This window comes from Panicum virgatum, chromosome 3K (genome assembly GCF_016808335.1).
Source record: "Panicum virgatum strain AP13 chromosome 3K, P.virgatum_v5, whole genome shotgun sequence".
Lineage (NCBI taxonomy): Eukaryota > Viridiplantae > Streptophyta > Magnoliopsida > Poales > Poaceae > Panicum > Panicum virgatum.
In genome coordinates this window covers 2,882,361-2,905,246 of record NC_053138.1, presented here as the reverse complement: position 1 = coordinate 2,905,246, position 22,886 = coordinate 2,882,361, and the positions used below count along the sequence as shown (strand labels likewise).

General features: G+C 47.5%; 3 protein-coding genes across 5 annotated transcripts; 1 reads left to right on the top strand and 2 right to left on the bottom strand.

The window, feature by feature from the left end:
* The first annotated feature begins 1,241 nt into the window (after nt 1-1,241).
* Nucleotides 1,242-7,531, top strand: LOC120696791 (protein FAM135B-like). Its single transcript, XM_039979785.1, has 14 exons — nt 1,242-1,914; nt 2,319-2,404; nt 3,339-3,493; nt 3,580-3,644; nt 3,765-3,951; nt 4,546-4,809; nt 4,900-5,033; nt 5,123-5,312; nt 5,429-5,488; nt 5,575-5,823; nt 5,906-6,164; nt 6,250-6,455; nt 6,584-6,634; nt 6,771-7,531. The coding sequence occupies exons 1-14, from the start codon at nt 1,679-1,681 to the stop codon at nt 7,059-7,061; spliced, it is 2,433 nt and encodes an 810-aa protein (XP_039835719.1). The 5' UTR covers nt 1,242-1,678; the 3' UTR covers nt 7,062-7,531.
* A 1,767-nt stretch (nt 7,532-9,298) lies between these two features.
* LOC120696790 (protein ROH1-like) lies at nt 9,299-11,014 on the bottom strand. Its single transcript, XM_039979784.1, has one exon. It carries the CDS (start codon nt 10,769-10,771, stop codon nt 9,524-9,526), a length of 1,248 nt encoding a protein of 415 aa, XP_039835718.1. The 5' UTR covers nt 10,772-11,014; the 3' UTR covers nt 9,299-9,523.
* A 4,114-nt stretch (nt 11,015-15,128) lies between these two features.
* LOC120696789 lies at nt 15,129-22,349 on the bottom strand. Of its 3 annotated transcripts, none has more exons than XM_039979780.1 (3): nt 21,905-22,349; nt 17,364-18,990; nt 15,129-16,616 (listed from the first exon to the last, which is right to left on the bottom strand). In XM_039979780.1, the coding sequence occupies exons 1-3, from the start codon at nt 22,263-22,265 to the stop codon at nt 15,629-15,631; spliced, it is 2,976 nt and encodes a 991-aa protein (XP_039835714.1). In that variant the 5' UTR covers nt 22,266-22,349; the 3' UTR covers nt 15,129-15,628. The 3 variants fall into 3 exon arrangements, with proteins under 3 accessions (XP_039835714.1, XP_039835715.1, XP_039835717.1); XM_039979781.1 differs by lacking the exon at nt 21,905-22,349 and adding an exon at nt 21,141-21,898; XM_039979783.1 differs by lacking the exon at nt 21,905-22,349 and adding an exon at nt 19,370-20,276.
* Between the last annotated feature and the right edge of the window lie 537 nt (nt 22,350-22,886).

Here is a 22,886-nt window from a genome sequence, read left to right as displayed (position 1 = left end):
GCGCCCCCTGGCGAATCAATAATCTGCATCCGAGTCCGACCGGGCCGCGTCTGGATCTCGCCGCGGAAGCCTCCTCGCGACGGCAGCCTGGCTCGATCGGTGCGGGCTCCGACCGCGTGTCTCGGGCTTTTTCTTCCCTCGCCGTCTCGCTGGCACGTGGGGCCAGCGACCGGGGACGGCGGTCCGGAGATGCCGTACGAGTTGTTTGGTGTACGTCTGCGTGCTACTAATGTGAATTAAACTACTTCCCATAATAATTCAGGCCCTGTTTAGTTGTTTTACCTATAAACGCAAAATTTTTTTGCGTGGAAATCTTACCAATTTGAAGTACTAAATGAAATCTATTTACAAAACTTTTTACACAGATGGGTTGTAAATCGCAAGACGAATCTAATGATGCTAATTAATCCATGATTAAGTAATAATTAGCGGATAGTTACTGTAGCATCACTGTTGCAAATCATGGATTAAATAGGCTCATTAGATTTGTCTCGCGATTTACAGCCCAACCATGCAAAAAGTTTTGTAAATAAACTTCATTTAGTACTTCAAATTAGAAAGATTTCTTTTCACTTTAATGCGTTTACGACTTTTTTGCGTTTACGCGTAGAAACTAAACATGGCCTCAAATCCCATGAGCTTGCGTGACAGGGACTTGTCGATGATTATCCTCCCAAATTCCGGAAAAGAATTCTTTCTCGCTCGTTTTCTCTCTCTTTGACTTGTGCCCTGACATTGTAGCATACCATACCATCATCCGGGACCAGCCACGTAAGCATGGCACCGCGGGCCCACGGCGGAGACTCCGGGCAACGCTGTCACCTGTAGGAGTCGGGACCGGGGACCGGCGACCGCCGTGCCTCGGGCCCCACCCGTGCCCGGAAAGCAAAAGCGTTTCCAACGAAACCCGCTTTCAGGTGGAGGATACCGTTCCGCCGCCGCGCGCCCGGGAAGGGGGACGACGCCTTTTCCAGGAAGGCGGAGCTGGGCTGCCGCTTCACGGTCGCTTACCAGTGGGCCCGGCGTACCCGTACCTGTACAGCTACGGCCATCTCATCGCGGCCCTATTTATTCCCGTCCACTCCCTCGTCTGCACGTGCTGGCCGATGGGCCCGGGACACCGACGTGTGGGGACGGGTTGCGCCTCGAGCTGCTGCTGACGGGCCCCGCAGCCTGTGTGGAGCCACCTGTCAGTCAGACGAGCCGGCCATTAAAATCCCTGCACCCACTGTCTCCTTCCTCCTCTTCTCGCCTGCTCCACCACCACACCGCTTTCCCGCTCGCCTCCGATCTCCGTACACGCCGGCGAGCGGGGCCCACTGCCAAGCCACCCAGTCAGGCACCAAGCCGCCGCCGCCGTCCCCAGCTTGCACGCGCCGCCGTCATTAGGTCCCCATTCCTTCCATCGCCGCTGGCTTCGCCTCCCGATCTGTTAACTAGCGAATCTCCGCGTGGGGCCCGGTCCCGCCGCAGCCGAACCCAGCGCCGCCACCGACGCCGCAAGGTACCCGCGCGTCATCCTCACGCCGTCTAGGGTTTAGGGTTTAGGGGTGAGGGAGGGAGGGAGGGAGGGACTCTCCGGAAGCTTCCATACCCTAGGGAGGGAGGGAGCCTAGGCCTCTCCGTCCGCTGGGATCGAGGGAGGGATGCGCGGATCGGGGCGGCGGGCGCGGCGCGGATGTTCAGCCGCATGAGGTGCCTCGTTGGCGGCGGCGTCCAGGACAGCCCGCGCTCAGCGGCCAAGAGGGTCTCGCCGGCGTCGTGGCGGGTGGACACCGCCGCGGCAGAAGCAGCCGCGGGAGCTGGGGGCAAGGGGCCGGTGATCTGCTTCAGGCCGCCGGACGTGATGGAGACGGTGCACGAGGTGGCCATTTACATCCACCGCTTCCACAACCTCGATCTATTCCAGCAAGGGTGAGAGAATTCTCGCTTTTCGTCTTTGTTTTTCCCGTATTAGTTTTCTCGGGTTTAGGTTCTTTATTTCCTTTTAGGCTGAGCATGAAAAGTTCCAAGTGCTTTGAGGTAAAGGGTACGGCCACTACGCATTTCTAGGCTACATGTTTGGATTGTCGCGAACATTTCTGCATTTCTTTTGTTAGCTTTCTCATTTGGTCGGTTGTTTCCGACATTTCTTCTCGCAACTGACGAATTTTGATTTTGCCCATAATTTTGTTCCCCTCACTACAAACTTTGTCCTTGAGCTATGTGCAGACAATTTTCGCTTGATACCTCGTCTGAAGCTTTTGTCACTTGTCTGTATAGTGTAATCCTTTCGCATTGATTTTTGGTTCTCATGAGATGAATTTTTGATTATGCAGATGGTACCAAATGAAGATTAGTGCAATGTGGGAGGAAGGCGGCACCAAAACGCCGGCTTCACCTGCCAGGGTCGTCCAATACGAAGGTGCGCATCTCTCTGGGCACTGGATTTTACGATTTGATCATCTGGTCTGATACCTTTCACTTTCAAGATGCTTGCAGTGGAAGTGAACGTTTAATTTGGTACATATGCTAGCATACAGTATGTAACTGTTTGGTTTTTCTCAATAGTACTACCTGATACTATCCGTTGCATATGATACTGAGAATAGTAAGTTGCCTATTTACAGGTAGTATTCATTCATTTTTCAGAGGTGCCCTATGTCAAGAAACTACCAGACCATCTTTGTTTCCATATAATTCTACCTTGATAACGTAAAGAAGTTTGTCGTGTAGCTAGATATGGAATATAACTTTACTGGTGTGTCATCAATAATATCCCCTTGTTTATGTACTTGTCACCTATACCAGGAGTATATCTAACAATCTTTGTGTAAATGCTTACATTTCTTTCTGTATTAATAACTTAATTGTGAAATTACGCTAGCTCAGGAGTGCACTTTCTATGTTTATGTACTTGTCACCTATACCAGGAATATATCTAACAATCTTTGTGTAAATGCTTACGTTTCTTTCTGTATTAATAACTTAATTGTGAAATTACGCTAGCTCAGGAGTGCACTTTCTGTGGTGTTAAAATGATGATGAGATATTGAAAACAGAACCAAAAGGATGGACCCTGAGTTAGTTCCTGTCATCTCATACTTCTTTTTCCTGAGTGCTTATTGAGCATGTGAACACATTCGTCATGAATCTTCTCTTCAACTTGTATGATAATTTTATAGTGACTATCTTTTTGCTCTCTATCCAGATGTGTTTCTATACCTTGTTTTGTTATAAAGTAAAGAAGTATCTCAGCGGATTTTGGTTGCTGGTGATCATGAGATTCTTTCATCAAGTACTCTGCAGATATCAATCTTTTTGCTAATAGATAATGACATGGTAGGTGGATTTTGCAGCTTCTGATGTTGGTGCGGACGATGCGCTAGGCATTTGGAAAATAGATGATGTCGATAATAGCTTCCACACACAACCGTTTCGGATCAAGTATGCGAGACAAGATATCTATCTATCGGTTATGGTGTCTTTCAACATAATCAACAGCGAAGAAGAGGTTGGCTTTTTGGCTAATCTCTAGTTTATTTGAGCCGACATTACTGTAGCCTTTTTAAAGGCCTTATTGGGTTGTGCTTTTTTTAGGGTCCAGCAGCTTCAGCTGTGATGTTGAAGTTTGAGCTGATATATGCCCCGACACTTGAAACTGGGTGAGTAGACATTTAACCACTTGTGATGTTCTTCCTAGACTTTGCACATACTCCAGTGCACTTGTATTTACGAATTTCATTTAGCAATACTGATTGTGCTCTTGCCTTGCTGAGTTCTAGGTCTGAGATTCAATCTTCTAGTGTCGCATCTTCAGCAGCTGTGCATGAATTTAGGATCCCACACAGAGCTCTCCTGGGTCTACACTCCTACTGTCCGGTTCACTTTGATGTGTTCCACTCTGTGCTTGTTGATCTGACGTTACATATAGTGTACCTGAAAGCTGGTGCGACTAAACCATCATTGAAGGTACACAGGTTTGTGAAGCTTTAGCTTTAATGTTCTTTGAAAATGGCGGTCCAATGCATGCTTGTTTGACATTTTAACAACCTAAAAACCTGGATACTGTGAATAACTTCTGTAATGACTGTATAAAAGAGTATATTGGGATGCTTAGCTCAAATATAGTGGTATTCCAGATCGAAGCACTTGGTGTTTGAATCCACAAATAAAAAACAATTACTGCCAACTCCCGGCACGACTCTTATGGGATGGGCTGGAAATCTGTACTGACTCCAGAGATGGAAACTTTCTGGAAATCTTCCAATCCCCAGGTGTTGGGTTCGAAACAAATGTCTCAGATCAAAATCTACAGCTTCAATTAATTTCTTAATTTAGGGGTCTAGGGAATTATTAGTCAGAAACTTCATTATTTGCTAGAGTAACTATTTTATAATGCATAAATAATCATGTAAGTGTTATCATGTTTATATGTTGAAAACTTGAAATAATCTGCATTTATTTCCCAATAAATGGATCTTGCTATTTTAGTTGGTATCATTGATGTTATGTTTTTGTTCTCTTTTCTTGAATTCTTTTAGTAAAGTGGCATTTTATTTGCAGGTACCAGACCAAGGTTTAGGTCCTAGGTCATATCACATTGTAAAAGCGTTGTTAACTTCTAGGAAAATGTTGCTTGGAGAATTGAAGAAAATCAGTGATGCTATTGGTAAGAGAATAGAGGATTTAGATGGTGCTGACTTGGATCTTGGTAAATACGAGTCAGTTAATCCAATAAATTCTGAGCTATCTAATTCTAGTAAAGTGTTCCCTGCAACTGGCAAGGGTGTTGGACAGTTGGCTGGAATTTTACATGAATTTTTAGAGGTATGCTTCATCCTCTATTGTGATGATCTAGGATTATCTTAACGATAAGAAAGTTGTGGATTTAAAATATGTTATGCTCGGCTTCTGCAGAGACCCAATGATGCAGTTAATGGTACAGAAGATTCTATGCTGTATACTCTTCCCAACGAAGAGCTGTTAGAATTGTTTCTAACTGTTAGCGGTCAACTTTCATTTCTATGGAATGCATTCTTGAAATTTCATAGGCAAGTGTTCTTTTTAGTTTATCCTGTATTTCAGTGTCTATATTGGCTGTGTATTGCCATGTCCAACAATGTTTTCTTGATCTATTCAGGATAAACAAAACAAAGATATTGGACTACTTGCATGATGGTTGGGCTATTGACAGGAAGGCCGAATGGTCAATATGGACTGTTCACTCAAAAATTGAGATCCCTCATCGCTATTTGCGGAGTATGAATGATGACTCATCTCACCGTCATTCCCTTCTTAGAGTTTCTGGTTCAAGGAAGTTCCATGATGATGTAATTGCTCCCTCTTGAATGTCAGCAGTAGATTTTCAGACATTTTACACCAAGAAGTTCTATTCATAAGTATTTGTCACTCTTATATCTACTGAACGGTCTATATGTATGTGCAGCCTGTACAGAACTCTGCTTCACGAGCAGAGCTACATAGGAAAAGCATAGCACAAATGAAGGTTTGACACTGCTCTGTTCTTTAGAGAGCAGTTACAAGTGCAAAACTTGCCTTTGAAACATGTTACTGATTCGAAGCATTTTGCAGATCAATACACAGTCTGTTCAAGATATGCACATATATGCCGATCCTTCACGCGTTCCTGTTGTTCTTATAGAACAACATGTCATGGTTGTTCCGCAACATGGTTCCAGCAAGGATCTGGCTCTGAATGCTGCGGAACAAAAGGATACTATTGTGCTACCTAAACTACAAGGAGACTCTTTGGCAACCAAAAGTACTGGCAAAAAAAGTGGACGCATCTTGCGAGCCATCATTTTTGTGCATGGTTTTCAGGCAAGCTCCAATCATCTGTGTTAAGTTTGATCTGAGTTAAAAGTAGTAGTTATCTGAACCTTATAATGATTTGAATAAACAGGGTCACCATTTGGATTTACGTCTTGTTAGAAATCAGTGGCTTCTATTGGATCCTGGAGCTGATTGCCTAATGTCTGAGGCTAATGAAGATAAAACATCTGGTGACTTCAAAGAAATGGGTAGCAGGCTGGCTGGGGAAGTAGTTGCCTTCCTGAAAAAGAAAATGGATAAGCTTTCAAAATATGGAGGCTGCAAAGAGCTTAAGTTAAGTTTTGTCGGTCATTCCATCGGGAACATCATCATTAGAAGTGCCCTGGCAGGTCTTTTCCAACTTTCGTAACAAAATCCTTTGAACTGATAGACATGTTGCTGATTTTTTAATTATTTTTTGGTCCATCTTAACAGAGCCTGCATTACAACCATACTTGAAGAATCTCTACACTTACATGTCAATATCAGGGCCTCACTTGGGTTACTGGTATAGTTCAAATTCTTTGTTCAATTCTGGACTCTGGCTGCTAAAAAAGCTCAAGGGAGCACAGTGCATCCATCAACTGACTTTTAGTGATGATCAAGACCCCCAGAATACGTACTTCTATAAGCTCTGCAAGGTACAATGTCAGCCTACTTCACTTTGGAGTAACTTCGGCCATTCAATCAGTCACAATTTATATCAGATTTTTTTACATTAAGATGAACTTACCTCCAACTATTATTGATTTAGTTATCCTTTATACAGTTAAGAACATTGGAGAACTTCAAAAATATCATATTGCTATCGTCGCCACAGGTTATTCACTTTTCCCTTCTAATAGTTTTCATTAACTTGTCGGGTGGAGTGATAAATTGCGGCACTACATTATTTTTAGCATCTGTAGTCCTTGTTGCATACCGTGGGTAATGACACATTTATATTCTTCTTCCAGGATGGTTATGTGCCATATCATTCCGCGAGAATCGAGCTCTGCCCAGCTGCATCATCTGACACCTCAAAGAAGGGCCAAGTCTTCACAGAAATGCTCAACAACTGCTTAGATCAGATCCGTGCACCATCATCCGACACCCGGATATTCATGCGCTGTGATGTGAATTTCGACCAGTCCAATCAAGGTCGAAGCCTAAACACCATGATTGGCAGAGCTGCCCACATCGAGTTCCTGGAGACCGACCTCTACGCCAAGTTCATCATGTGGTCTTTCCCTGACCTATTCCGGTGACGACACTGTTCGGCTTTGTGATACTGCTACATACCAAACCAATAGTTCACACTACTGAGTACTGACCAAGCAAGGAAAATTAAGCTTGCATAGCATAAATGCTCCACCAGAATCCAACACCAGGACGGGTAGCGCTGTAAAGATCCTAGCAGCAATTGTTTTCCAGCTTGCTAGATTCGATTTGTATAAATAGCTTATTCTTTTTCAGTTCCATTCATAGTGCTGTAGATGGTCACCTTTGCTGTGAATCCTTGTTGTCTGGTGTATTTAATACTACAGTTTAGGATGTGCTAACGATCAGTGAGCTTATTGTGTCCAAACAAGTGTTTTACGTTTGATTTTTCATCTCTGAGCCTGTAACCTGCTTTATAGATGAGACGAGTAGCCTTCCTGATAGATCTGTGGATGGTCTAGATACAGCCGGCCGTCCAGTGTACTGGTTCTGCTTGGAGAAATTACTGTATTTGTCATGGCACGTTTGCATGACTGGATCTGCTTCTAAAACTGCTTGTGGAGCCGTCCTTTTCTCGTGCGGTCATGCTCGGGTCAGTGTTGCATATGTGCGTGACATGCTGGCTTTTCCGGTGGCAACCGAGACCACCATGATGTGGTTACTGGTGGTGATGTTGGCTGCACGTCTGAACCCTTGTCCAGAACAGGCAGAATGGCAATGGCGGTAAACAGTTTGACTGTTGAAAAAAGCAGAGTTGGTTGATCCGTTCCGCACTGGGTCAAGGGGGCGAACGGTGCGAGTGCGACGGTCCGCAGCCGAACATGGTCGTCGTGCCGACCTCCGTGATGTGAGACGAGCGATGGGTGGAGGGGCCCGTCTGTCGCCGCCGACGCGAACATGACGCCAGGGACGGTAGCAGCCGGCGAGACGTAGCAGCCGGCGAGGGGACCGGGGCAGACGGACGGGCTGTTGCTGCTGCTATTGCGGGCACCAGCTGGGTGAGCCTACCACTGCTGAACTGAAACAGCTCTGACCAAGAACAATTCTTAAGGGACCCGACAGCTCACGGCACTGACGGGTATATCACAGGTTCACAGCGCTACCTACACAGCTGGGTGCTGAATTGGCTGATGCCCAAACAAAACAGAACCTTCTCCCATGTCATTCTCTCCGTCCTGGTGTCGATCAGCCATTCTGCTTTCTGCATGAATATATCTTTCAAAAAAAAAATTCTGCATCACTACACTAATCAGTAGGTGATTGGCAGACAAGTAATCAGTAGGTGATGGTGGAATTCAGCTGCATTTCAACAAGGAAGACTACCTTTCCTCATCACAGTCTCTGCTACCTTTGATCAGGTCCGATCTACCAGAAACCAGAGCAGTAGGCCATAAACGATTACAATTAGCCATCACAATTGAGCATTTCAACATGCCCAAAGAAAATGGCAATCGCATTGAAGTAGCGGGAAATGGCTGATGCTTGTTGAACACACACATCACGAACAAATTAATACATCGTGAATCCAAACAAAGATAATTCGTTCAACCAGATGAAGCACCGTTGAACAATAGAACAAACCAGAAGGATTATCAACAAAACAATTGAAAGACATGGTAAGTATGCTAGAGGACAAGCATGGTGATTATCACAATTTTCCCATTCAACGGCATCCGACAATGTGTGATGGTGCAAAATATACAAATAGTACCAGATTGTAACCGGCAAGTTCAGTTACAGAAGAAAGTTCTGTTTCCCCATTTCATTTTCCTCCATCAAAGATCGCAATTCTGCTAGTGTGCGGACCAGGGGAGACGCTGACGAAAAAGACAAGAATAGAACACTTTGCTGTGCCGCAAAAGCAAAGGAGCACTGTTGTCTATCAAGTTTCAGCTACTTACTACAATCAAACATAGCAGAAACAATTGCAAACTCAAGAAATTTCTGTTTCCACATTTTCTGAAGAAGATCATCTCCCATGTGATCCTGGTGAACTCTGGAATATGGAGCATAACAAGATCATATAGTTTTTAACTTTTTTTTGGAAAGAAACTTCCCCATATAAAGACATCCAATGCTTTTAGATTGCCTGTGATCTTTTCAAAACAAAACAAAACAAAACAAAACATTCTCAACCATCTCAGATTGTAACTGGCAAGTTTAACCATGGAAGAAAGTTTCCCCACCTCATTTTATCTTAGCTAGATCAAAGATCACATTTCTTAAGTGATCTTAGAGAACTCTGGACAGGTTATTGTGAATTTAGTCGCCGCAGACACGCACATAAAGCTAACAAAAATTTGATGAAATATATACCAAATGCAGCATAAAAAACATGGGAACTAAGCAGCCATCTTTACATCATGATGGCCACATTCAAATCCCTTCTTTACAAGAGATACACTTTTATACTTAATACAACCAGAACATAAACAAGCAAACCAAGAGCAAGAAAAGCTACCTAGGATCGCCACATTGCCCAATTGAAGGCAGGATTTTGATCGGCGAATCAATCAGCATTGTGCATGGACGAATCAAGACCATCGACACGACTGCGCACAATGCGGTGGAACACTTCGCGCACCTGCCTTTCCAGTGGCTCCAGACCATCCCTCATGGCTTCACACACGGCAGCGAGCTCCGCTGCAGCCTCCCGCACATCGGTCTCCCTGTCACCAAAGAGCGGGATGGGGGCTGCGTCAATTGCTTCAGCAAGCTTCTGCGTCGACTTCTCGAGCGAATGGATCTCTTTGAGCAGACCGCAAGTATGGCGCCTGTCCTTGCGCTTCCCCTCCTCGGCTAGGCGTTCTTGCAGGGAGAGGAGAGGCGGCGCCCAGGGGAATGCGGCGCGCGGTGGCGCGGCGGGCAGGTGGTGCGCCTGGAGCGCGGTGCCACGGTCCGGGCACGGGACGGCGGCGACGAGCGCCCACGCGGCGAGGTGGAGTACGCATCCCATGGAGTAGACCGGCGCGGCGAGGCCCGCCTCGTGCGCGCGCGGCGCGGCGAGGCCGGCCCCGATGGCCTGCAGCTGCCGCGCCGCGGACCAAGTGCGGGACACGCTCCACGAGAGGGAGCGGAAGTGGGAGGAGGAGGCCGAGGCCGTGGCGCTGGCGACCGCGGAGCGGGACGGGGACGCGCGCGCGCGGCCGAAGGAGCGGTTGCGGTGGGAGGCCAGGAAGGACGCGACGCCGCCGCTGCCAGACGCCGCGGTGTCGTCGACGAGGAGCCCGGAGAGGTCGGAGAGCGCCTTGCGCGCGCGGCGGAGCTGGCCCTCGTGGATCTCCGCGGGGCCCCGCAGCACGGAGGCCGCGATGTCGGCGAGGCGCTCCCAGCGGCGCACCTGGTCGACGCCGTCGCGCGCCGCGTTGCAGACGTCGAGCGCCTTGACGGCGCGCTCGTGGAACTCGGCCACCATCTTCTCGGCCGCCGCGGGCAGCGCGCCGCGGCGGCGCGCCTGGGCCACCACGACCCGGAACTCCTCCTGGCAGATGACGAAGGCCTCGAGCAGGCGCCGGATCCAGGCGACGGAGAGGAACTCCTCGCCCCCGGCAGCTGCGGCCCCTGCCGCGGCGGCGTCCCCTCCCGCGTCCCCCCCGGGGAGCAGCTCCGCGAGGGTGGCCGCGACGTGGCGCTGGAACGCCTCGAGGTCGGCCTCCTCGCCCGACGGCATGGCGGTGGTGTCCCTGCGTAGCGAGAGCAGCGAGCGGCCGAAGGAGAAGGGCGAGGAGGTTGAGCCCTGGTAGTCCGTCACCGGCATGGCCTGGCCTCCGGCGATCCCTCTCGCCGCCGGCCCGGAGTGGATCTCGTGTTGGCGGGCGGGCGGGCGGCCGGGGTTAGCGGGTCGGCGGGTGCGCGCCCGTTGGTGGTGGCGTGGCGAACGGGAGCTCGCGATGGGTGACCTTCCCTCGAGGAGGAGAGGAGCGGGGGTGGCGGGCCGCCTTTATATTATATGGGGCCGCGAGATTAGGGGGCGATTAAATATAGTTAATTTTAGGGAAGATGGGCATGATGCGAATGGAAGGGGAAGGGGGCTCTGTTTATTTATAGCCTGCAAAATTCTTCAGGGAGCCCTGCCTGGAATGTTTCCATGGCCATGGGGGCGCATTCGGATACTCTTCACGTTTCTTCTGGGCACCTGATTTGCACTCCAGTCCCTATGAAATGAAAAGTTCCTAACTGAAAATGGGAGCTGTATTATTGCAAGTCACTTATTTCTGCATCATCTCTGGCCTCGGCCACCAGACATGTTTCCCTTAAGGGACTGACTGCCTTGTGGGTGTCCAACTATTAATCAATCCGGCCTGTTTGGTTTTGTGTGCTAGGGAGTATTAGGAAACTTTGACCACTAATTACGGTATTAAATAAAGCCAGTTTACAAAACCAACTCCAGATCCCTGCGTTAGGAACCCTGAAGAATCTAATAAGTCTTTTAACTGTGTGATTAGAGTATGATTACTGTAGCATCAATGTAGACAGTCATCGATTAATTACTATCATTAGATTCATCACGAAAAGTTATACTAATTCCTAAAATTTTTTTACAAATAGACTTCATTTAGTACTTTATGTATGCGAGATTTTTTTTTTCTCGACTTACGTGCACTAAGAAACTCTGATGGGAACCAAACAGGGCCTGGGTCCCGTGTCGTTGACAACATGGGCGTTGTGCTTGATTCCAATCCCCATTGGTCACCACAATAATTAGCGAATTCTTTGCTCCCAAAAACTCCAAGCCTCGTAGCCCTTAGCATCGATCATAATCCCCTCCGAATAACATGACATTTGGCATTTGAAAGGCTCACTATGGGCGTTTCGCATTTCAGTTTCAGCTACCTCAAGCATGATTCGCTAGAAAGAGAGGCGGTAGGGAGAAACGCCTCGTCCAAAAGCGTAATTATTACTCCCTCCTTCCCTGTTTATAAGGCATACACGTATATCAAGATTCAAACATTGTTATCTTTGACCAATAATTTGACTATTAAATTTTTATTTTTATAATGCAAATTTCATATGATTGGATTCATAATCAAATATATTTTACAATGATTATAAGTTTATAATCAAAAGTGATATAATATATGATAAATAAATGGTCAAAGTGTTGTTTAGAAGACCGTGTCATGTTCCACCATGCCTTATAAATGGGGAAGGAGGGAGTATATTAACAACGAGACTAAAAAGCGCGGTTATGATTAGTAGTCCTGGAAACCGAGTAGTAGTAGTACCCTTTTTCCCGGGCTCCGCGAAACCGAGTGAACGCGGCCGCGACGCGCCGTGGACGCGCTGCGCCTGACGCGTGGGCCCCGCTGCTCACGGGAACGGGTGGGTCCTGCCTTTCCCTCCCTGGCTCCCTCCTTCCAGAAACACCAGAAGAAGCACGCCCAGGTAGGCCCAGGCCCAGCGCCCAGCGGGGAACCGGCAGGTTTACAGATATGCCCCTGGCCCGCGCCGCGCGGGACGCGGTCGCGGTGCTGGTCCACGGCGATCGGCGTGGGAGCTTGACCGCTGCGGGACCCACGCGACGGGTGCAGGGCAGCAGCCACAGCAGGGGAGGAGAGGGAAGGTGGGGCAGTTATGTCAGTTGAAATTGTCGCCGGTGGTGGGTGAGGGGACCAGCCGGCACGTGGCGGTTGCGTGCGAGTACGGATGGTAGTGGCTGCTAGGGTAGGATATTTTGATAATTTTTACTAGTATTTATTAATAGTATAAAAATAAACCCGTCTGGGCTGGCAGACAAGTCGTATTCTATCCATCGTTTTCACAGGAACCAACAGGCAGTTGATCGTTTTCGTTGGTTCGTCGCCTGATGGTTACCTACCTGCTGGGTCATGGCCGGCTGATTACGAGACTGGCATGATAATTTCTGTCATTATCTGACCATATGATGGCAAACCGGGAATTCAGGTATGCTTGCGTTGGAAGAGGGGAAAAAACTCCTTTCGAAAATGAGCATGTGAATGAGCCAAAATGGTGGTACAAAGTGTCTTCCATCGATCGTGCATACTATACCACACTGTGGACTCCGATCCCTACAAGCAAAAATCATGGTAAACAGGGCCTTGCGTGGCGTGCATGATCGCTGATAAGCTGAAGAAAACAACCAGCAGGCTAACATTCTCGTAATAGTAGGCGCATGACATTATCTTGCCAATTGTTTTTTTAGGACGAATCAAGCATCATCAAAACGTCATCTATCTGACGCATTGTAAGAGGATATTTGGTGGCATGCCTTATAAAATTTCTGCGACATTTTCATGGTCAGATGGTAGTTCCTCTTGTTGGGCTTGATCCTGGTAGAAGCAAGGATTACCAAAGAAACTTTTACTAGATCGATGTCATCATAAGAAATCAGGTAGGTCCGCTTTGTACTTTTCTTAATGGAGTGTGTTCACTTAAAAATTCCCAAATGATAACTGACGCTGATCAACGGCCACGCTTTCCTTTCGTTGTCCCGGGTCAAACGGAGTGGTAGTAGTCCCGCACTACAACCACAACCACAACCACAACCAGAACCACTGCCGCAAAAACAGATACTGGAAGTGGGCCCGGTGACGCAGGCATGGCCACGTAGGCAGCCAGGTTAATCGAACCGAAGCGTAGGAGCGCCGGCGTCTCGGCGACACGTGGCGCCGTGAGCTCGTAGCCGGGGCGTCCGGGCTCCACGAGGGGGCCGCCCATTGGCCGCCCGCTTGAGCTGACGTGTCACCGATGGCAACCGGTGAGTAGGCTGGTCCGGTCAAGCCACATGGCATCACTGGAGGCGGTTTCCCGGTGGCTTTGACGGGTCGAGCGGTGCATTGCATCCTTGGGTTGGAACTGGATGATCCAATTGCCAAAGCTGCTCTGCTGCTCGCATCATCCTTGGATCCAACGACGAGGACGAGCCAACTGCTGCTGCTCACGCTGGGGTCCAACGGCCACGATATCCGGTGTTATTTTATCGGCAGGTTTGAAGGGCGAAGCAAGCTGGATCATTAGAATAAACTATTGTTGTTGGCACGATTAAAGGTGATGAAAAGCTGGTCAAGGATTCGGACGATAAATAAACAAGTAATTCCTAGCAGCTGGTATGGTGATTCATCCACCTGGTGTCTGGGGCCTTGCCAGGTTGCCTTTTTAGATGCCTCTGCCATGACAGGCTCCAAAGAAGAAAGCACAAGCGATTTGGTCCGGCTCCCGCAGCGGCGCTGCCAGTAGCTATTGCGCCGGAGTCGTGGAGCCGCACCAAACACGCCGTGCGCGCGGAGCGCTTCCGCAGCAGAGGTTGGGAGAGCTAGAGTCGTTTTCAAGACGAGAAGACGGACTCGGCAGAGAGAGAGAAAAAAAACAACTCCACCACCTCTAGCTCGGGCTCCACCCTCAGAGCAGGCCGCATGGAGCGCTTCCAAAGGAGCTTTTGTTGTAGCTTCGGTTCCACCTGGTTTGCACAAAATGACTGTAGCGCGAAACCATTTTGTAAGCTTTGGGATAAAAATAAAAAGTCAGGTGAAACTTTTTTTTTTTGGGCTTTATCGGCTTCAGCTTGTGAAGCCGTTTTGGGAAAGCCCACCCAAACGGCTGAAAAAATTGAATTGGATCTTAAAAAAAAAATGAATTGTACTCCAAGCAGGAAGCATGTTCAGTCAGAGAATATTCAGTGAACTAACGTGGCCCAGGTTAGCATGGAGGATGGGATTTCATAGTGCAACCAAGAACTGGCATCTGGCGTGTATAACACAAATGTCCACCTGACACCTAGATCCGTGTGGTTCTCAGAAAAGTGTCCTCCAGACACCAGCATGTGATTAAAATCATACTACAAAAATTACTACCAAGAATTCGCGCGCAGGAATAAAGCTTGGAGCTTGGTTGTGGGATACCAACACTGGTAAGTGGTAACCGATGCATCAAAAACCGTGTTCGGCTGGTGCACCAGCCTCCAGCCCTACAGTATTTTTCTCTCACATCGCTCCAGCACTAGTCTCCAGCCACCAGCCAGGTAACACTATTTTTCTCTCACACCATTCCAACTGCAACCTGCCGAACGCAGTGAAAGTCGCGTGTTAACAGCAATTTATCGAGAGTGGACACACAAGTTGAGGGAAGAACCACAGTGCAGAAAACAAAGCAGAAACTAGTTTTTTAGGGCAAAGACCAACTTCGCACAGCTTTTTATAGAAAGCAGAAAAAAAATTAACTGGGTTCGCCAGTTTTACAGTCAAGTGTAAAATTAGTTATGCTATATAGTACCTACCATTCAAGGAAACTTCATAGAAGAAATGTTTTTTTTTGAAGAAATTCATAGAAGAATTGTGATGCTCCTGTTTATTTCACAGTACTACTAAGATATAGACGGAAACGACCAGCTTGGTCAAACAGTCTCGCTAACTGAACCTCAGAGCCGTCATCAACATACTCTCTTGATTTGGGAAAAGAATGTTAGATAACTCCCATCAATCCATAGCTTCTGAACATAAGCTGCACCTTGATGAAAGTACGACCACAAAAGTCCGATCTTTGCTTTAGGAAGACAAACAAAAGTAACGACCATGACGGGACTCAGAATGATGTCAGGCCAACAGCTGCAATTGGGCGCCAACAGAAGCAAATCAGCATTTTTGCATATAACAAAACTTTAATTAGGCAACTTTGAGCTCCGCGCCTTTTGCAGACTGCCCAAGACACTCTCAACCAGCTTATCCTTCTCTTTATCTTCTTCAGAGTCCGACACAAAAGAGTACTGCTTCTGTGATAGCCTTGTAGATCTCTGCACGTTCCCTGCAGCATGATTGTCAAGATAACCTGGGTTTCTCGTCGAACAGTCCACAAGCCCGTCGATGTCTTCAGATTTCTTGTTAGAGCCATCATCCTTGCTACTGTTCCAGGAATCAATGATCTGAAGCAGTGAGCTATGCTCAGCATTTCTCCTAGTCTGTTGGTCTGCTTGACTGTCATTATCTGAGAATTCATCATCTGAAGGAGTAGGAGGACGGTAGCACATTTCCTTATCGACCTCTGCAGCAGTAGTTTCGCTAGTGGAAGATACAGGACCAAGCTCCTCCCAAATCAAGTCGTCGCCATTGTTATGGTTTCCACTTCCCTTGCTGCCAGCTTGCCCATTCTCATTTTCTGCAGGTAGAACCCTTGGGAATTTTATCCTGGCACCAGGCATAATCTGCAACAGTGATGCAAGGTCTGGATACCCAAGCTTCTGATGATCAAGCTCATATCCATGTTTCTGAGTAAAACGATGCTTGAAAATGCTGATGTTGAATCCATATTTATGCTGCGATAGAAGCTCATTCAACAGCTTGTGACAGTCTGACAGTATCTCCTCCCTAGTAAGAGGCTTGCTTTTCTTACTCTTATCATCTACAAATTTGCCCTTATGTGGCTTCCCATTGACAAAAATGGAACTAAGAGCAGTGGACTTGCTGGAATTCGATGGAACACATGTTCTCTTGTGAGGGAGGGTAAGACGGAAAGGGAAAGGTCTGGAAGAAATTTCTTCAATCCATTTCTTTTCCGAAATTAACAAATGTACCAGATGATGCAGATCTTTCTCTAAGAGGCCTTGCAAAGGCCAACAACCCAGCTTCTGCAATCCATGTGCCAATTCACCCCTGGCCAAGAAAAGTCATCAGATAAGAACTGATCTCCCTTAAATACGCCAAACATAAATTTGCACATCATCTCATAAATCCTTTTCTACTTGCAAACGGAAACATAAATAAGGAATTATGTATGCTGAATGCTCAAGTAAGCAACGATTGATCATAAGATTTCAAAATGTGAGGTGATGCTGAGCTTAGAAGTTTCGAGGACACATAATGAAATCATTACATGCACCTCATCTATACTCTTCTCTTCCTGCAGGCTTCAGCTTACAAAACATGATATGCTACAAAATTATCATCATTGGAAGTATAAGGTAACTGTAGAAGAGGATATTTGTTAGTTTTGAGGAACAACATAGAATTCATCTTGCTAATAACTTGCTCTAGAAAACTGCAAATACAAACCACATGTTTATACAATTAAAGACAAATTGCATAACTGCACCTTGCCCGTATCAGTCTACAAAACCTCTAGCAAGTGATCCATAGAATGATAGGAACAATTGGCATTACTAGCATAAATGTGCCAGAGTTGATAGTTATTTCTTCTTCTACATCTATTAATTGCTTCAAACATAAAAAAGGAAATAACATACGTGTATTGTGTTGACCATGAGTCTGACTTTAAATTTGCATGAGTTCGAATTCAAGGTCAAAGAGACAACAGTTTTTCTTACATAAAAACATGATCAACAGGAAACCAGAAGGCATTAGTTGTTTTTTTTGGGGGGGGGGGGGTGGGGTAGTATTTACCTTGTCTTTGCTTTCAAAATAAGATCAGCCCCAAGACATTTTGACAACTGTTGCTCCAAAAGATCCCACACGTGATCCTTTGCAAATATTTCATTAACCACCTGTTGCCCTCTTCCACAAGCTGAAGCATTTGAAGATTCAATTTCTTCAATTGGTTCATCAGTGACATTTCTGTTTGTTGTACTATTGTCTGCATATGATTTTCCAAATGCCCACCACCTTGAAGCCCAGCTAAACAAGCCCTTCTTCATTTCAGAAGAATCTTTATCTCCAGCTTTACCCGTGGAAACAGATGCAGGTCTACTGCATGGTTCTGGGTTTTCAGGAACTGATGGATCTCTCTTTATTCTTTCAGAATTCTCACCATCAGATGAAATTGGCAAATTAGCACTTACTGCTGCAGTACTATTGGTGCCATCTGGATTGTCACTTTTTGAAGTGATCTTATGGATCCTCCTCAAAACGTTTATACGGCAATCAGCATTATGCTCTTGCAGAGGTATTCGCAAATCATTAACCACTTCAGCAGAAGTACTTTCACAATTTTGAGAAACCTCAGGCTTGGCATTATCAGGGCCATTCCACAATATCCAGATTCTTTTAAGGAGTCCATCTTTGTTAACAACATTTTCCACCCCTGAGGAAGAGGGAGTTCCAGGGGTTGTCCCTTCGTCAACTTCCGTGTGTTTTGCTGGTGACTCTGTCGGTGCACTCACATCAGCAGTTTGGTACTTCTTTTGGTCCTCAGACAGCAAAACCAATGGGGAAGATGGGACAGAAAATGTAGGTGGATGTCCAATTACAGTCTCTGTGAAGCTTTTGCTCCTTGCAATACTTTGACAAGAACTTTGTGGCTTCAAATTTACTTCAGGAGTTGACATCAAAGATGGATGCTTCTTATCATTTTGTGCTGTTCCGTTGATATTATTCTCCCTGCCATTACCTTGAGCTGAGCTAACGGCCTTAGAACTTACGTCACCAGGCTGCAGCAGGCCTTTGTTGACCAAAGTTACATATGGCTCGTTTTTACCAGATGGAGGATCTATAAATTCAACAATATCTGGCATTGCTCGGAGAAGGCAAGAGAATTTCTGGCGGGCAAGGAAATCACTGTCCCGACAAACCTCGTTCTTCATAACCTCAGCTCGCACACGTGAGAGGCTCAGCCCATCAGGATGTGGACGTAATGCCTCCAGAATTGCATTGCTTAAAGATTTGGAGACATGCTTGGTATAAGATGGTACTGAACAATGCCAGGAATCAGATGGTACCTTGATGGGTTCCTTTGATTCCTTCTCCAGGAAGGGATTGTCCAGGGCTCCTTTGTAGTGACCATACCAAGATCCATGTAAACCATCCGGTGGGTGGTTAAAACGTTTAGGTGAGAAATCCTCCCCTTTAACTAAAGCATCCCACGGCCACATAACTGTTGCTGCACTACACAGTACACTGGTAGCATTACTAGGACAAGCAAGCAGTACATTGTAGTTGCTCATTCGCAATCGATGCAAGAGGTTTGCAAAATCGTTATCCCCAGATATAAGGAAAAAATGAACTGGTGGAGGGTTCTGAGCAATCCAGTAGACAAGATCAGCCATAAAGGAACGGTCGGAACTATTCTTCCCACCTACATTATCGAAACAATACTTCAGTACAGACTAATAAATAACCAGAACCCTACATAAGAAAAGAACAACTTAAATGCGCAGATGCCAACTTTGTAATATTTTGAGGGTACCAATGCAACTTTTGCAACTAACATTCTGTCATTCTCCCTAATGCCATCTAAGTAATCACCTGGAGATGCAAAAACCGTATTGAACCTGACAAAACCAATACATCGCCAATTTCCCAGTACTAAAAGCCAGACATATTAGGAAAAAAAATCACAAGGGTTCTTGTCATAAAAAAAGACACGACCCCTTACATATAATGTTCTATAGGCAATATACTACCCATGTGGAATTAAATGTTACCAAAATCAATGAAAAGTACAGTTGCCTAACCATGGTTCTTATGGCGGTAAGGCGAGGTGTGGCGAGTCACCACCGCCCAGCCGCCTTAGTGGGCTAAGGCGACACCTTAGCCCAAAACAAGGGGAGCGCCTTGTCCTAGGCGACGCCATGAAAACCATGTGCCTAACCAAGAAATGAGACACCTTCACAAAATTGAGTGTATGAGACAATGGGCCTGTTTGGAGAAATAGCCAAGGGTTATTTGGGGGCTAAAATTTAGCCCAAAAAAATAGCCCTTCAATTAAATAGCCCTTGAGGTGTTTGGATCCAAAGGCTATTTGGCTCCTAAAGCACTTTTCCAATATTGGGCTGCCACTTTTTCAAGAGAGAGATTAAGAGAATCAGTGGGCCCCACACAAAATAGCCACAAATAGCACCTCTTTGAGGGGATAGTTTTTGGGTGGGCTATTTGCAAATTGCCTAGAAATAGCCCTCCTGTTTGGCTCCCCTTGGGCTATTTGGGGGTGGGCTAAAAAATAACCTATAGATCCAAACAGGGCCAATAATATCCTTCTTGTCGGGTACCATGATTAAGGGCACCCTAACCAAGGGACTAAATCACCCTTAAAATGCAAAACACGGCCCACGAAGACCTACAGCCCCCTTCCAATCCAAAAAAAGGAAAGAATTCAAAGAAGTCCAATTCACGGCCCACCTACACAGTACGGCCCAACCGAGCCCCCTCGAATCCGCGGGGCAATCTCCGCCTCGCTCGAGGGCCTCCCGCCAAGACCTTCGACAAACGCCCCGCGTCTCCGCCCCGCTCGAGGGTAGTGAGCCTACCCTCGAGAGAGCGAACTGACTCCGCCTCGCTCGAGGGTAGGGAGCCTACCCTCAGGGGAGCGGATCGTCTCTGCCTCGCTCGAGGCCACCCCTCGACAGGAAGGACACACAGCCCCGCCGCTCACCCGCCCGCCGTACGGAGGCATTAAATTCCAACCACTCCTCCGCAGCATCCGGGTCAGACGGCGTCAGGCAGCCACTCCGCGCAGTGGTTGTGACCGGAGTCCCGTCCGCCAACTTCAGTCACTGCTCCGCCATTCCGAATGCTGTGGCGACACTGTGGGAACCTGCGACGCAGTGCAAGACGTGCTCGGCACTGCTCCAGCCACTGTGCTGCCAACTCCCCATACCTCCTTCATACTTTTCCCTCCGCGGAACCCTCGAACGGCATGGGCACGACCCTCAGAAGCGGCTCCGACCTTGACCAGGACAAGACCCTGGTCTGCAGAACCCTCGAAACGTCGCCACGCCACGCCTGGAGGACGGTACCCCCTACAACAACCACCACGCCGCCCGCTGGAGCTACAAGGACGCCGGCGCGATCTCCGCAAGGCCAAGGACGACGCCCAGGACAACTGCCACGCCAGGCGCCATACCCCGCAGTATATTTTCTACAGTGCTCGACCACTGCACCCCCGCGATTCAGGGAGAAGACGATGACTTCCGCGATCTCCTGTGCATGTACACCGCCCCTCCTTGTGTCTATGAAAGGGGGGAGGCGAGCTCTATCTTCGGGATCTGGCAGAACACAACACTCAGCACCACTCATAGAGCACATACGCTCTTCTGAGCCCCGATATTGGCACTCGCCTCAATCAACTCCCCCTCTAGCAGAGACCTGGGAGCTTTCCTCCCTCTCTCGCCTCGCTTGTACCCCCTACTACAGGCACTCCCGGTGCAAGACAGTACAGTGCTCTCGCACGCCCTTTTGCTGGACGTACGGCCCCGCGGCCGGAACCAGGATAAACTCGTGCGTGACTGTGTTGCCTCCTGCATCAACCATTTGGGACGAGGAACACGCAGCATCATCACTAGTTGGGTCTGGACCACCGGGTCAGGACACCGACACTTCTTCATACTACACAAAAAAAAACTTGTGGTCATTAAGAGCAATAAATTTCCCACAGTTCACTAGACAAAAGGAATGTTCGTTTTCATCATCTAATAATAATCTTAAGTTTTAACTCTTGCCATAGAGAACATAAAAATAGGTAAAGTGAGTAAAATATCAGTGGATTTGAAATGTAGACGGCAAAAAAGTTCCAGTACCAACCAGAAACACTTTACTTTTAGAACAAAACGGTGCACAACCATTATCCATCCAGCCTGTTCTATGGAAGAGTTCTTTTTTTTTTTCTCAATTCTAACCTACAATAAGACGATTCATCCCTGTGATTGGTAGGCAACTAAATTTGGCATCAAACTTTGTGAACAGGAAGTTAGAAATCAACAGAGCAATGGATGCGAAATATATCACATACAAGCTCCAACTTAGGACCAATAGCATAGAAATGCGTATGGAGCCACCAACCCATCAACGAAACGTCCAATAAAAAATGTACGAAAAGCCGACGTAGTAGATCAATCTAGATATCAGGGGTAGCCAAATCATCATTTTTAATACTGCTACACATGTGGTAAGGAAATTCTGGTAGACGTTCCACTTCCAGAAATCACAATAGCAGGGATGAAATGGAACGGAGCACAGTTAAAGGGGTAGGGGCGCGCGCGCGAGCACGTAACTGCGTGGGACGTGGGAGATGGAGACGCCCGTAGCGGCGAGCGCCTCCTGCGAGGACCGCGCGAGCTGCAGCACGTCACCGAAGGCGGTGATGGAGAGCGGCCCGCGGATGCCCGCGGCGCGGAGGGCAGCGGACACGCGCGGGGCGACGCGGCAGACGTTGACGCCGTTGGGGATGTGGCAGTTCTCGAAGTCCCACCATACCGACACCCGCACCTCCCGGCTCTCCTCCTGCAGCGGCGGGGCCGAGGCCCGCCGCCACTCGCCCCCGCCGCCGTGGACTGCGGAGCTGAGGCGGCGAAACCCGTGGCCGCGGACGACGTGGGAGTGCGCGGAGAGGCGGAGGAGGAGGACCTGTGACATGGCGGCGGCAACGGATCAGCGGCGGCGGCGGCGCCGATCCACGCCGGCGGTTGCGATTTTGTAGCAGGGTTTTTGGAAAACCCCTTTCCGGCTTTCCGCTTTGCGACGAGGCTAAGAAACAGTGGAGAGAGCCAGAGAGGGCCTTGAATCCTGATGGGCCCGAGGCCGCAAGTATACTGGGCCCATTTCAGACGGGCCTAGGCCAGGGGCTTTTTGATTGATTTCTGACTGATTGATGTAAACTGGGTCCATTTTAGATAATTTTATGATTATTGCTTTTATAATTTGTTAAAAAAACTTTATGTGTGGTAGGAGGAATCAATCGAAACACTCTATTTTATACAAATGAGTTCATTCACAAAAAAAACAACTATTTACGCTTAACTAAGAAACTACAACATTTCTGCTAAGATTTACAAAATTACAGCTACACTTGCGCACAGTTACACAAACCTACGACACCCAGTCATCCATAGTTCAATACGGTCCACGTATGGGTCCACATGCAAATTGGATGAATATCTGAGTCCATGCAAAATGTTTTAGGTATGTGAAATGAAGCTAGGTTTTTGCCAATGGAGCTGGTTACAATAAGTTTAATAGGATGCATTGTGTTTGCGG

Excerpts from the sequence above, each read along its gene's own strand:
- LOC120696790 (XM_039979784.1), bottom strand. The coding sequence starts at position 10,771 with ATGCCGGTGACGGACTACCAGGGCTCAACCTCCTCGCCCTTCTCCTTC.
- LOC120696789 (XM_039979780.1), bottom strand. The coding sequence starts at position 22,265 with ATGTCACAGGTCCTCCTCCTCCGCCTCTCCGCGCACTCCCACGTCGTC. Across the intron at positions 18,991-21,904 it reads CATCTCCCACGTCCCACGCA|GTGGGAAGAATAGTTCCGAC; the intron begins GTTACGTGCTCG and ends TCGATAATGTAG. Across the intron at positions 16,617-17,363 it reads ATTTTGAAAGCAAAGACAAG|GGGTGAATTGGCACATGGAT; the intron begins GTAAATACTACC and ends TTTCTTGGCCAG.
- LOC120696791 (XM_039979785.1), top strand. The coding sequence starts at position 1,679 with ATGTTCAGCCGCATGAGGTGCCTCGTTGGCGGCGGCGTCCAGGACAGC. Across the intron at positions 2,405-3,338 it reads CAGGGTCGTCCAATACGAAG|CTTCTGATGTTGGTGCGGAC; the intron begins GTGCGCATCTCT and ends TGGATTTTGCAG. Across the intron at positions 5,313-5,428 it reads CAAGGAAGTTCCATGATGAT|CCTGTACAGAACTCTGCTTC; the intron begins GTAATTGCTCCC and ends ATGTATGTGCAG.